This window comes from Hyla sarda, chromosome 2 (genome assembly GCF_029499605.1).
Source record: "Hyla sarda isolate aHylSar1 chromosome 2, aHylSar1.hap1, whole genome shotgun sequence".
NCBI classification, from domain to species: Eukaryota; Metazoa; Chordata; class Amphibia; order Anura; family Hylidae; genus Hyla; species Hyla sarda.
In genome coordinates, this window is record NC_079190.1 from 62,950,951 (window position 1) to 62,964,975 (window position 14,025).

Below are 14,025 nucleotides of genomic sequence, written 5' to 3' on the forward strand. Positions count from 1 at the left end.
TTTGACAGCACGGGATCCCTGGCTGAGAAAATGATGACAGCTTAACTCATATTGCAGTTGTAAAGCTGTAATTTATAATGAACTTTACAATGACTGTCTTCTCCTGTGGTGAAACATGACAGAACACTCTGGATACAAAGCCTGTATCGCTTTCTAATATGTAAACATCAATTATATGGAGTATTAGATATTATTTGGAATAGTCTTTACTACAATAGGGACATCATAATCCTGTCACATTTCCTCTGGGCAGATCTATTGTGTAATTGTAGAGAATACTGTTCCGGCCCATTAGACCGCACTCTCTACTTCATTGGTGACGGCTTGTCTAACTGGTTTATAAATGGGAATGGTGTATTTATGAAACACGCGCGCGGAAGTATATGTAAGGTCCTCGCCATTGAGGACGAGTTATTGTTCCGTATTTTATTCTTCCCATGTTCTGTAGTTTGGGTTAAAGAAAAGCATTGTGGGTGATGTAGCTTCTACTGTATGTACAAACTGATCATTGCGCATCTCAAATATCCTCATTCACATAAGTGAAACTGATTTTAAGACATTTTCAAGAAACCTGCCGCAGGGTATTCCCATTTTAAGATGTTATGGCTCTGCTCCTGAACTTATCCTAAGCACAATCTTGTGGGTTAGGTGGGACCGAGGACTCAGGACCCCAATTCTAGTGAATGGTGGGGTTCCCAGTGATCATACATTTATGATTTAGTCTGTGATTAGGTTCTAAATAGAATTAATTGGAAAACCCCTTAAGGGATGTGCCACATGTGAATGTTGCTGCAGATTTTCTGCAGCAGATTTCGCTACCCTTTGACTTCAGTGGTTAGGAAAATACACAGTAGTAAAATACGACACGAGTGACCCTACCACTGAATGATACCTATCTGACCGGTCATAATGACAAATAAGAAGTTTTGATTAGTGTGGGTGGGGGTGCAGAGAACTCCAAATATAACTAAAATGAAGGGGTAGGAGAGCTAAGCAGAGCACTGTGGCCCTTTTGTGCTCTTCTTGGAAAGCTGAGCTTGTGTATATAGATTTAGGGTCCATTCACGCAGGCGGACTTGACAGTGTTTTTGCTGCAGACAATCCACAGCGGAGTTTGCTACCATTGACTTTAATGGGTCCCCAAATCTGCCCCTATTGCAGAGTTTCTGCTGACCTATTGAATGGTAGCAAAATCTGCACGAAATATGCACGTGTGGACAGACCCTTATAGAAAGTCTCTCTTTTTTCATTGCTAGTGACAATAAATAAATTAAATAAATACAATAAATTCATTAATCAAATCAATAAATTAAATAAGTTAATAAATAAATAAAATGCATAAATAAATAAATAATCTTTCATTATAGCGGTGTCCCCAACTTGTGTCCCTCCAGCAATAGGAAAAAGCTTTCAGGCCATTCTGGAAGTTGTAGTTTTTGCAATATCTGGAGTGTGTGTTACATGGGACTGAAATGCTGCAGATTTGTTGCAGATTTTCCCAATACACTTTATTAGGGAAGTCAAAAGTTGCAGCAAACCCAAAGCAATTTGCAGCATTTCAGTCCCATGTGAACATACCCTAAGAGTCAGTTCATATGTCCTTATTCTTTGCAGCAGGTTTGTTGCAGCAGATTTTGCTCCCTATTGAAGTCAATGGGCAACAAAGTCTGTGTAAACAGACCCTAAAGCAGTGTTTCCCAACCAGTGAGCCTCCAGCTGTTGCAAAACTACAACTCCCAGCATGCCCGGACAGCCAACGGCTGTCCGGGCATGCTGAGAGTTGTAGTTTTGCAACAGCTGGAACCAGGGTACCTCCAGCTGTTGCAAAACTACAATTCCCAGCATGCCCGGACAGGCGTTGGCTGGGAGTTAAAGTTTTGCAACAGGTGAAGGCTCACTGGTTGGGAAACACCACCATAAGGTCTCTATTGTGTTCTTAAATAGTGCCATGTTCTGTTATCACTAGAGATGAGCGAACTTACAGTAAATTTGATTCGTCACAAACTTCTCGGCTCGGCAGTTGATGACTTATCCTGCATTAGTTCAGCTTTCCGGTGCTCCCGTGGGCTGGAAAAGTCCTCTTTCCTAGGACTGTATTCACCTTTTCCAGCCCACCGAAGCACCGGAAAGCTGAACGAATTTATGCAGGAAAAGTCATCAACTGCCGAGCCGAGAAGTTTGTGACGAATCGAATTTACTGTAAGTTCGCTCATCTCTAGTTATGCCCTATACTTAGTTGTCATCTGTGATGTTGTATTTGCCGTTACATTTGTTCTGCGCCCGTCTTGTCATACGTTCTGTTATATCCATTTAACTCTTGCTTTTCTCATCCATAAAGATTCCCGAAGCGTACTTTATAAGAGACCCCCATACTTTCCTCCTTACTGGGGATTTTGTGAAGGTATCGGTGCACTGTTAGCGGTGTGAGCACAATATTATTAACCTGTTCACGTGTGTTTCGGAGGAGAGACATCTAAGACATCTCTCCGGTCTTTAGCTGCATGTCATCACAGGTTAACAGTCAGAGATAACCCAGATCCTATGGTAAAATGGTTATTTGGTTAAGTGAAGCATGCTCGAGAGAAAGCAAAGCTTGTCTACAAAAATACTAACACTCGGATGAGTCTGCAGCCCGGGAGAAAAGCACCGGTGAATTTTCTGGACCTTCTTTCATGGCTGACTTGGGATGTGCTTGCATTGTCAAATAGTATGTTGACCTATCTCTTTGATGCATATTGATTATGACAATCACTCCTCTCTCCCTGCAGGCCATGGAGGCACAGATACAGAATTTTGGACAGACGCCATCTCAGTTGCTTATTGAGCCACATCCGCCTCGGAGCTCAGCCATGCACCTGGTGAGATATAACGGCTTGTGGAGATTTTTTTTTATTTTTTTTTTAGCAAAATAAAGGGCCCTGGTCTTTGTTTGTATTTCAGAGCATGAGTGTACATTGTAGTGTATATACAAGTGGGGGGGAAGTATTTAGTCAGCCATCAATTGTGCAAGTTCTCCCACTTAAAAAGATGAGAGAGACCTGTAATTTTCATCATAGGTATACCTCAACTATGAGAGACATAATAAGAAAAAAAACAAGAAACATAAAATCACATTGTCTGATTTTTAAAGAATTTATTTGCAAATGATGGTGGAAAATAAGTATTTGGTCAATAACAAAAGTTCATCTCAATACTTTGTTATATACCCTTTGTTGGCAATGACAGAGGTCAAACATTTTCTGTAAGTCTTCACAAGGTTTTCACACACTTTTGCTGGTATTTTGGCTAGAGCTGCAACTAACTTTAGAGAGCAGGGCCCCCCTTTAGACCGCAGCCCCCACCCTTGTAGACAGCTCACTTACAGCTGTCCTCTGTCGGGGCTGCCGTTCCGCTGCACAGTTCTAGTGTCCGCATCATGTAGTCCTATGGAGGAGCATGTGACATGCTTCCTCCGTAACGTTACGCCGGGCGCAGGGGAGGAGGAGTGACGTGTATGTCACATGCTCCTCCATAGGACTACATGATGCGGACACTAGAACTGTGCAGCGGAACGGCAGCCCCGACAGAGGACAGCTGTAAGTGAGCTGTCTACAAGGGTGGGGACTGCGGTCTAAAGGGGGGCCCTGCTGCCGCCCCACATGTCCCCGCCGCTGCCTTGCTCCTAGCGCCCCGCCGGGACATGCCTATTTTCTGCTGCTCATCTCTGTACCTGACGGAGATGAGCAGCATGTCCCGGCGCTGCGCTGATTGCACTAGGAGCAGGGCAGCAGCGGGGACATGTCGGGCGGGGGTGAATAAACTAATGAATGTAGCCTATATGCGGGACATGTTGGCTTCATTAATTCATTCATTCACTGCCGCCGCTGACGGCAGACAACGAATCGGGCGATTATTCGATAACGGTATTCGTCAACAACGAATCCCGTTATCGATTTTAATCGATTACATCGATTAATCGTTGCAGCCCTAATTTTGGCCCATTCCTCCATGCAGATCTCCTCTAGAGCAGTGATGTTTTGGGGCTGTCGCTGGGCAACACAGACTTTTAACTCCCTCCAAAGGTTTTCTATGGGGTTGAGATCTGGAGACTGGCTAGTCCACTCCAGGACCTTGAAATGCTTCTTACGAAGCCAGTCCTTCGTAGCCCAGGCGGTGTGTTTGGGATCATTGTCATGCTTAAAGACCCAGCCACGTTTCATCTTCAATGCCTTTGCTGATGGAAGGAGGTTTTCACTCAAAATCTCACGATACATGGCTCCATTCATTCTTTCCTTTACACGGATCAGTCGTCCTAGTCCCTTTGCTGAAAAACAGCCCCAAAGCATGATGTTCCCACCCCCATGCTTCACAGTAGGTATGGTGTTCTTTGGATGCAACTCAGCATTCTTTCTCCTCCAAACATGGAGTTTTTACCAAAAAATTCTACTTTGGTTTCATCTGACCATAAGACATTCTTTCAATCCTCTTCTGGATCATCCAAATGCTCTATAGCAAACTTCAGACTGGCCCGGACATGTACTGGCTTAAGAAGGGGGACATGTCTGGCACTGCATGATTTGAGTCCCTGACAGCGTAGTGTGTTACTGATGGTAGCCTTTGTTACTTTGGTCCCAGCTCTCTGCAGGTCATTCACTAGGTCCCCCCGTGTGGTTCTGGGATTTTTGCTCACCGTTATTGTGATAATTTTGACACCACTGGGTGAGATCTTGAGTGGAGCCCCAGATCGAGGGGGATTATCAGTGGTCTTGTATGTTTTCCATTTTCTAATAATTGCACCCACAGTTGATTTCTTCACACCAAGCTGCTTGCCTGTTGCAGATTCAGTCTTCCCAGCCTGGCGCAGGTCTACAATTTTGTTTCTGGTGTCCTTCGACAGCTCTTTGGTCTTGGCCATAGTGGAGTTTGGAGTGTGACTGTTTGAGGTTGTGGACAGGTGTCTTTTATACTGATAACAAGTTCAAACAGGAGCCATTAATACAGGTAACGAGTGAAGGACAGAGGAGACTCTTATAGAAGAATTTACAGGTCTGTGAGAGACAGAAATCTTGCTTGTTTGTAGGTGACCAAATACTTATTTTCCACCATAATTTGCAAATAAATTCTTTAAAATCGGACAATGTGATTTTATGGATTTCTTTTTCTCATTCTGTCTCTCATAGTTGAGGTATAGCTATGATGAAAATTACATGCCTCTCATCTTTTTAAGTGGGAGAACTCTTCCCCACTGTATGCACGTATGCAGTATATGTATGCACACATATTCCAAAGGCACTTGGTATTTTACCCCTTGTTAAATGGAAAAAGAAGGTAAAAAATATAGTTAAAAAAATTTAATATATCTATCTATCTATATATATAATTGGTATTTAAACTGGTAGCTGGGCAACCCTGTATATCTACCATCTTAAAGGGGATGTGATGAGTTTGATACTGAAACATGTTTTTTCTCTAATCTTTTTTTCTATTTTTCATTTGTTTTGTACATAAATATGGAGGAAGCCATATGGCTGAGCTTCTGCTCTGTTAAAGGGAAACTGACAGCTGGTTCACCGGCACAAAACCCATCACATAGTGTGGGTGAACCAGATTACAACGAAGGATTACTTACCAGAATCCGCTGTCCGGATTGGAGATACCTGTTGTATTAGTCTCCATTGCTATTAGCTGGTTTTGCGCAATTCCGGCTATTAGCTAATGGATGCTAATGCAAAAGGTATCTCCAGTAAGGTGCCCCTTACTTTTGGAAGAGATTTTAGGGGCTCTGTTTGGTAAAGTGTGGCAAAGATTATGCAACTTTTTCTTCTTCTTCCACCGATTAATCTTCTTAAGTAGAAGAAACACAAACAGAGTTTACTGCTCCTTTGAGGACGATCACTTGACTTGATCATCATGGTATTAGTAGCCATAGCCCAGAGGAAAATCTTTAGGACTCAGTAACCATTCACCAGTTCTTGCTAACCTTTCCTTTGTTGACAAGTTTTCGAAAGTTGAATGGAGCTTTTTTTTTTTTTTTAAATCTTATTCAAGATTATAAGGTATACTGTCATCCATGTTCGCTGTGCAGTGATAGAGTATATCGGCTGCAGACCTTCTTAACCTTCACCACTCCAAGCGGCCCTCTACTATGTACAAATTCCTAAGAACAAGAGATTTGTACAGATTTGCACAGAAAGAGGCAAGGAGAGCATAAGAATTTGCAAGCTACATCAGAACCCTAAACCCCCCATACACATTGGAGAAAAGTCAGCCAAACCCACTATTTTTGTCAGAAGAAAGATGATACCCTGCACTCACCAGTAATAGCACAGTGAAGATCTATTATGCCATTGTGTAGTGCATGGACGCGTTTCAGAGTGGGAGCCTTCCTCAGCTGTCTGCCTATGGCAGACAGCTGAGTAAGGCTCCCACTCCGAAACGTGTCCTTGTACTACACTATGGCATAATAAATCTTCACTGTGCATTACTGGTGAGTGCTGGGTATCAATTTTCTTCTACCTGTGGCTTTACCTTACCTCGTGCACCACCGCAGATTCGACAGAAGTGCCGACATATCCCTATATTGAACTATTTTTGTCAGGACAGGCCAACTATCTTATGTGTATGGGGGGTCTCCTTCCCTAAGAGATGTCTGGAGAAAGAAGGATTGGGCCAGGGCTCGCTTCCCTTTCCCCACAGATAACATATGTTCCTGTGACTGAACCAAGGGTGTCTGAGGGGGGTTGGGAGGAATAGCTATCGGCTTTTTGACAGCCATTGAAGGTTCAATAATAGATGATGGTGGAGGTAAATGGTAGAGGTGTTCTACAGACAGTTATACACCCATAATATAGACAGTATGGACTTCAAAGTACAATCAAACTCTTGCTCAACTAAAAGTTTCAACACCAAAAAAATTGACCATACCAGACAAGGAAGGCAATATTATAAATAAAGATATACATTTTATTAGATAACAATCATTTATAAAAACATATAAAATACATATAATGGCACAAGAAAAACTCAGGCAGAAGAGTGGAGGCTAGAGGCATCAACATATAATGGTGTTATACACCTGCAAGAATAGAAAAACAAGGGGCTATCTACTAGGTCAATACATACAAGTGGAATCACTGGAGAAACAGTTGTAGATAGATAGTATATCATGAAAAAATGTACAACAGGTATTCCACAAGTATGTATACCAATGCTATAACATGTAAATGAGGACAAAGAAATGGCTGCATCAAATACCAAGCAATGTCAAGGAAACCTCATGAAAACAAATCAAAGAAATAAATACAATGATGGAAGATTATGCACCCTAGAGACCAATGCCTCTTACCTCATACCCCAAACGCGTTTTCGCAATGTGGCTTCATCAGGGGGCGTTTTTTTGGGTTTTTTTTGGTGTTGATTACTGTTGGTGACCATATGACATTGTGTCTCAGTTGGCCATTGAGTACATTGGGTAATCAACTAAAAGTTTATTCAAGGTACAATTCATAGAAGTATATTTCTGTAGTAGTGACAAACCAATGAAGTGTATGGGCACCTTAACTTAGCTGGTGTAATGGAGTTATTTTCTCTACATCATATCACCGGGAGGTACCTGATATATAAATGACATGCCCCACAGTTCAGATCACCAGTGCTAACTCTGCAGATGTTGATCCTGCTAGGAATGCTGAAAGATTTCTGCTGTAATTTTAACAAAATTGAAAATACAGCTCTAGGCTATAATACAAGCTAAGGTTTGAAGAAGAAAAAAGGTGGCATAAGTGATACATTTTCCCTATTATATCCCTATTATATCTTTTTCTTTCTTCTTTCCCTCTTAACAGTGCTTCCTTCCTCAGAGTCCTCTCATGTTCAAAGACCAGATGCAGCAGGATGTCATCATGGTGCTGAAGTTTCCATCCAACTCACCGGTCACACACGTTGCAGCAAATACCCTGCCCCATCTGACTATCCCTGCAGTGGTGACTGTCACGTGCAGCAGGCTGTTTGCAGTGAATAGGTGGCACAATACTGTGGGTAAGTGGTGAACTTTTCCATTTTATGCCAATAAGTTTAATCACATTGCTGAAATGTCACATTAGATTTAGGATGCATCACAGCCTGTAGTCAGGTGGGAGCCACATGCAGGAATAAGGACATAGAATGCGTCAGGATGTGTACACACTAGTAACCACACGTAATTCCTGGTCTTCTCTAATCTTGGTCGTCCTTCTACCACCTTATCATCTTAGGATTCACCATTGTTTAAAGGGAATACGTTTTATATGGTAAAATCCTCTTCTTCACCGTTCCCAGGAGACGTTTCTGCCCACAGGGATGATGAGTATATATATATATATATATATATATAACTTGAAAGTGCCCCCAGCACCCTGGGAGAGGAGCTATACCCACCTAGTCCCGTCGTTTCAGCTATAATCAGGTCTCCTCAGCATGATTGACAGCCCGGGCATGGCCCTGAATCATGGCTCTTCTCTGTCTGCTAACGGAGGGGGCGTGACTGCAGCCAGAGAAGACAGGACTAGGTAAGTATAGCTCCTCGCCCAGGGGACTACTTATAGGGGCCGGAGGGGGACACTTTTAAACTATATATCCTCACCATCCCTGTTGGCAGTAATGTGTTCTGGGGATGGTAAAGAAGATTATTTTACCATATAACGAGTTGCCATGCCTTATACAAGGTAAAATCTCCTTTAAGTTTTAAAGAGTACCTGTCACCAAACTAAACTTTTAATATATTGTTCTTTATGTAATTATAAGACACTTTGCTATTTACTTGCTGTTGAAATTCTCAACCTTTATATGTTTTTAATGTGATAAAAAAAAAAGCCACTAGGTGGCTCTGTTCTGTTCCTGCGCAAGTCAAACAGTTAGTTTGGTCTCCTCCCGGACTTGCAGAAAAGTCCAAACTCAGGAAGTGGGTGTGGGGCAGGGCGAGATAAAGCTCTCACAGGTATCAGTGACGTTGCGCCTGCTGGGGAACGCCCACTTTCTCATTCCGGGAGCTTACACAATGTGAGCAAGGAGAAAGGTATGATACAGAGCTTTTTAAAGCTCGGGGAAAAAAATGTAAGGGCAGAAGGGGTGTTTGGAGTAGTTAGGGAATATAATCTAAGTTAGTTTACAAAATATGGTTTGATGACAAGTACTCTTTAAGTACTTTATAAGCTGGTCCATGAGTGCTGATCTTAATATTGTTTTTCTTGAGTCCTGGTCATGGGGTGATACAGACTTGTTATCACAACCCCTTCTTACACAGAAGACACCAGGACAATCAGCTGTGGGCGTGACTTTTCTCACCCCTAATTTTTTTTTTTTTGCCACACCTCTCTATAAATGTCTTCAGCAGTGGCCACTACTGGAGAAATGTAGTATTACATGCCCAGCCATTCAATTTCATGGCTGATCATGCATTGCATGGACGGACTGACTATATTAGAGCTCTCGCATAGTGACTCTGTTCTGTCTGATATAGAGTTCGCTCTCCCCTCCGTCTATTACATCCAAAGGTATCTTGGGATGCATCTCCTTTAAGTTCCGTGTATAATTTTAGTCTTCCTTGTTTAGCCAAAGGACTTCCATGTCATGCTATTACTGCAACACTTGGAGAGAACACAGTGTTTAAAGCACAGCACACATTTGTCATTCTCTATAGCCCTGCAGATTACTATTACCCAATAATATAATATTTTATAATCTGTAAAGCAACTTCAGACCAAAGACAGTACAGTGTCTTACAACCAATGTGCCTTCAACTGCTGCAAAACTACAACTCCCAGCATGGGTGGCTGCCTGGGCATGCTGGGAGTTCATGTTTTACAGCAGCCGGAGGCACACTGGTTGTAGACTGGAAACACAGCTCTACTAGACTAAAAATGGACCTGTGGAGACTCCCATTAAGCATTGCTGGCTATATATATATATATATATATATATATATATATATATATATATATATATATATAAAATCTGCCTGTAGCCTTCACCATATCTGCTAAAACCAACTACATGTACAAATGATGCCACATGGAATGGATTTATATTAAAGTGTCCATAAAATACCTGCGAGGCCACAATTTAGGAGCACAGGCAAATGCATCATAAAATATTACTTAATGCGAGATCCTACAAGGGTGTCTGTTCTAAATTTACTGCAGACAAATCACAGTGAAGCCTAAATTCTCCCCGATGTCCTTCTCCGGGTATAAAATACAGCTGGTAGTGTTGGTGTCTGCCGGCTTATCTTCCGTTGTTACCATTAGCATTCTGGGAATTACATTCCCTTTGGGGAATTGTCCATTTTACTTCAAAGTGTGCCTGGTTCTGCCTTCGCAGTAGGGTTCTGGCACGTTGCATTCCTTGGAGACTTACACAGAACTAGAGCACAACAACGAACAACTTGTCAAGGTTTTTTTTTTAATGCCAAGACAAGACTTTACTGAAAGAGTCAAATATATTTCTCCTGAAGAGTATAAAGCGGAAATAAGAATCAAAAAAGACAGTAAATATCCTGCTTTAAACTCTATCACAAAGTGGTTACTCACAAATATATAGGTATATCTCATAATATGCATGTAACCTTCTTACGGACAGATAGGTCTGTTTGGTAGAAGTTCTGTTAACTAAACATTGTAATATGGAATCGCCCAATCTGATCATAATCTCTTTGCATGTAGGTCTGAGAGGAGCACCAGGTTACTCATTGGACCAAGCCCACCATCTTCCCATTGAGATGGACTCTCTGATTGGTATGTATGAAAAGAGTCATTAACTTATTTTTGTTCATACTACAGCACAGTATATCCTTACAGTAACACAAATGTATGTTAAAAGAAGACTCTATCAAAACCTCCTGGGCTGGGGGGTAGCTATAGGGGGTGCAGAGGTAGCTGTGGCACCAGGGGCCTTGTGCCTAAGGGGGCCTCAAAGCACATCTGCCCCATATAAAACCAGTATTATAATTGGCACATGGGGCCCTGTTGCAGATTTTGCATCGGGCCGAGAAGCTAGGAGGAGGAGCTAAACTATCTCTAAATCTCCCTCACCTATTGTCAATAGTTTAATCCTGTGTTATCTGTCTATAACAAAAAGTGTTATCTCTATTATTATCCTGCCCTATGATGATGAGATCATGCCTGCCCCCAATATACTTATTATTCAGAGTGATTGGTACAATACAGGAAGATAGAGCAAAAGATGCAATTCAAATGGTAATTTGCTATAAAAAGGCTTTGTATATCACTGAAATGCTGCATCTTTTGATTCAACTCACCTATTGAATTTTAGCTACTACTTAGCAGCCAGATTAAATACTGCAAGATATTATTGTTATTATATATTGTTTTTTTTACTATAGATTAACATGAAATGAAATTAGTATAAGACAAAAAGATTAATTAAAGTGTTTGATAAGTTTTATTTGTAATGAAATCCTAATATAATTATATTTTAATGTTATTTTCTAATAGCCAATAATTCTGGAGTAAACAAACGCCAAATCACTGACCTCGTGGATCAGAGCATTCAAATTAATGCGCACTGCTTCGTGGTCACCGCTGATAATCGCTACATCCTCATCTGTGGTTTCTGGGACAAAAGCTTCAGGGTATACTCAACAGAAACAGGTAAGAATGAGTCTGTGCAGGTACACTTGTTTCTGTACGGTGCCCATACATAGTGCAGGGCCATTTCCAGTGTTTCTGAATGCAGTATTGTTTAGCTCTAATGGCCATGTGCAACTTTAGTGTGATGGGCAGTGTATGGTCATGTTTGAGTGGCAGGACTAACCTGAATTTCTTTACACCAATATCTCCCCTTATTTTTTTTTAGGAAAACTAACACAGATTGTGTTTGGGCACTGGGATGTGGTCACCTGTCTGGCAAGATCAGAGTCCTACATTGGTGGGGACTGTTACATTGTGTCCGGCTCACGTGACGCAACACTGCTTCTCTGGTACTGGAGCGGGAGACACCATATTATTGGAGACAATCCAAATAACAGTAAGTGCTCTAGTATTAATTATATTTATTGATTTCTTTCTTGCTGGCCCTCTCTCTCAGTGAAGGGTAAGGTAGGAAGACTACAGTAGGAGAGTTACTGAATGAGAATGCCTTTAAAGGAGTAGTCCATTTAAATAAAACGTATCCCCTATCCAAAGGAAAGGGGATAAGTTATGGAGTGCGGGGGTTCAACCGCTGGGGCCCCCCCCACGATCTCCTGCACGGTGCCCCAACCCCCCGCAGGAACGGCCGACCCCATCTATGTATCTCTATGGGATACATAGAGGGGACTTTTCGGCCGCCAGTGATCGGAACCCCCCCTCTCCCCCCAAAAATCCCTTAGATAGGGGATAAGTTTTATTTCGCTACAGTACTCCTGGCATTGCCCAGTCTTTCTACCTAAACTTCCTTATTAAATTAATCAGAAGTGCTGTAGTGCAAGTCTTTTGCCTTTCCCAGCATTTCATGTGCCTAGAGACAATATGTCATAAGTCACTTGGTCTCCAGGGGGCGGGGGTATGCTGCAGTGGGTTGGTCTATAGCAGAGTGGGAGGGATTTACTGAATTAATGCCATACCCACCCACTGCATCATAGCTATGCCCCTGCAGATCATGTGACTTATGACATATTGTTTTACATTTTTTCCACAACTGATGCGTTTTATGGGCCATTTTTGTAGCAAAAAATGTGGAAACCTAGCCTAAGTCCTAAGGTAGAAAAGAGAGCAGCTGCAAAGACTATCTCACTCTAGAGGACTATGCATGTCGGTGCATTATACATACTGACTGTTGATTTCAGTTGGCTCCATGTAATGTTTTATCTCACCTGAGGTGGCAGTGCTGGGAAACTGAACACTTGTTGCTTGTTTCCACCGGTTACTTGTTGTTGGACTTCCTCATAGAGCAGTGGTCTCAAACTGTGACCCACCAGATGTTGGCTGTCCAGGCATTCTGAAAGTTGAAGTTTTGCAACATCTGGAGGGCCACAGTTTAAGACCACGGTCGTAGACGGACACCCTAGGAACAGGCTACTGTTGGAGAATCTTCCTTAAAGGGGCACTCCAGTGGAAAACAACTTTGTTTTAAATTAACTGGTGCCAGAAAGTTAACAGATTTGTATAAAAAAAATCATAATCCTTCCAGTACTTATCAGCTGCTGTATACAACAGAGGAAGTTCTTTTCTTTTTGAATGTCTTTTCTGTCTGACCATAGTGCTCTCTGCTGACACCTCTGTCCATGTCAGGAACTGTCCAGAGCAGGAGAGGTTTGCTATGGAGATTTTCTCCTACTCTGGACAGTTCCTGACATGGACAGAGGTGTCAGCAGAGAGCACTGTGAAAAGAAATTCAAAAATAAAAGAACTTCCTCTGTAGTATACAGCAGCTGATAAGTACTGGAAGCATTAATATTTTTTAATAGAAGTAATTTACAAATCTTTCTGGCACCAGTTGATGAAATATTTGTTCCCCCCACTGGAGTACCCCTTTAAAAATGGATGGACAATAGAGAAAGGTTCATAAGCTGAAGAACTCTTGAATCCCTCCTTGGAAGAATGGCCAATCATATAGAATACGACACATGGCCTGCACGTCTACTTTATTAAACAGCTTTTCTTCAAGCAAATTAGAGCTTGTTAGATGAAACTAAACGGAAGCCACTTCCACAATGTAGGTTAAATCCAATTAGTTAACATCATTAAAGAATATGGTTAAGAAAAAAACGACTTGGCAAAGGCTGGCGTTCAGTGTTGTCATTTGGAGGTGTATATAGGAGATATAATGTAGAGGGTGTAGGCATAATTATCTGGGCTAGGTGCTTGACTTGTGATGTTTTTCAAGGTTTTTCTTTTTCTTTTCATGACATCTTAGACAACTAATTACGTGTTTAGCTGCTGCGCATCCAATTAGCTGGTGACAGGTGTGTTCTGTATGGTACGTGCGCTGAACACCCGCACGCCGCACACTTAGAATGCACATTTTAATAGCCGGGCATAAATCATTGTCCCCGACTGATTCTTCAAAGTA

At 41.9% G+C, this 14,025-nt stretch overlaps 1 protein-coding gene across 6 annotated transcripts in view; it reads left to right on the forward strand.

Moving 5' to 3' along the window:
* The window catches only part of NBEA (neurobeachin), a 698,360-nt gene that overhangs the window by 661,485 nt on the left and 22,850 nt on the right, over positions 1 to 14,025 (forward strand). For all 6 annotated transcript variants that reach the window (XM_056561916.1, XM_056561911.1, XM_056561913.1 and 3 more), the window contains 5 exons: positions 2,769 to 2,858; positions 7,824 to 8,016; positions 10,677 to 10,748; positions 11,469 to 11,624; positions 11,830 to 12,000. In XM_056561916.1, the coding sequence (XP_056417891.1) occupies positions 2,769 to 2,858; positions 7,824 to 8,016; positions 10,677 to 10,748; positions 11,469 to 11,624; positions 11,830 to 12,000 (682 nt within the window). The remainder of the gene's footprint in view (positions 1 to 2,768; positions 2,859 to 7,823; positions 8,017 to 10,676; positions 10,749 to 11,468; positions 11,625 to 11,829; positions 12,001 to 14,025) is intronic.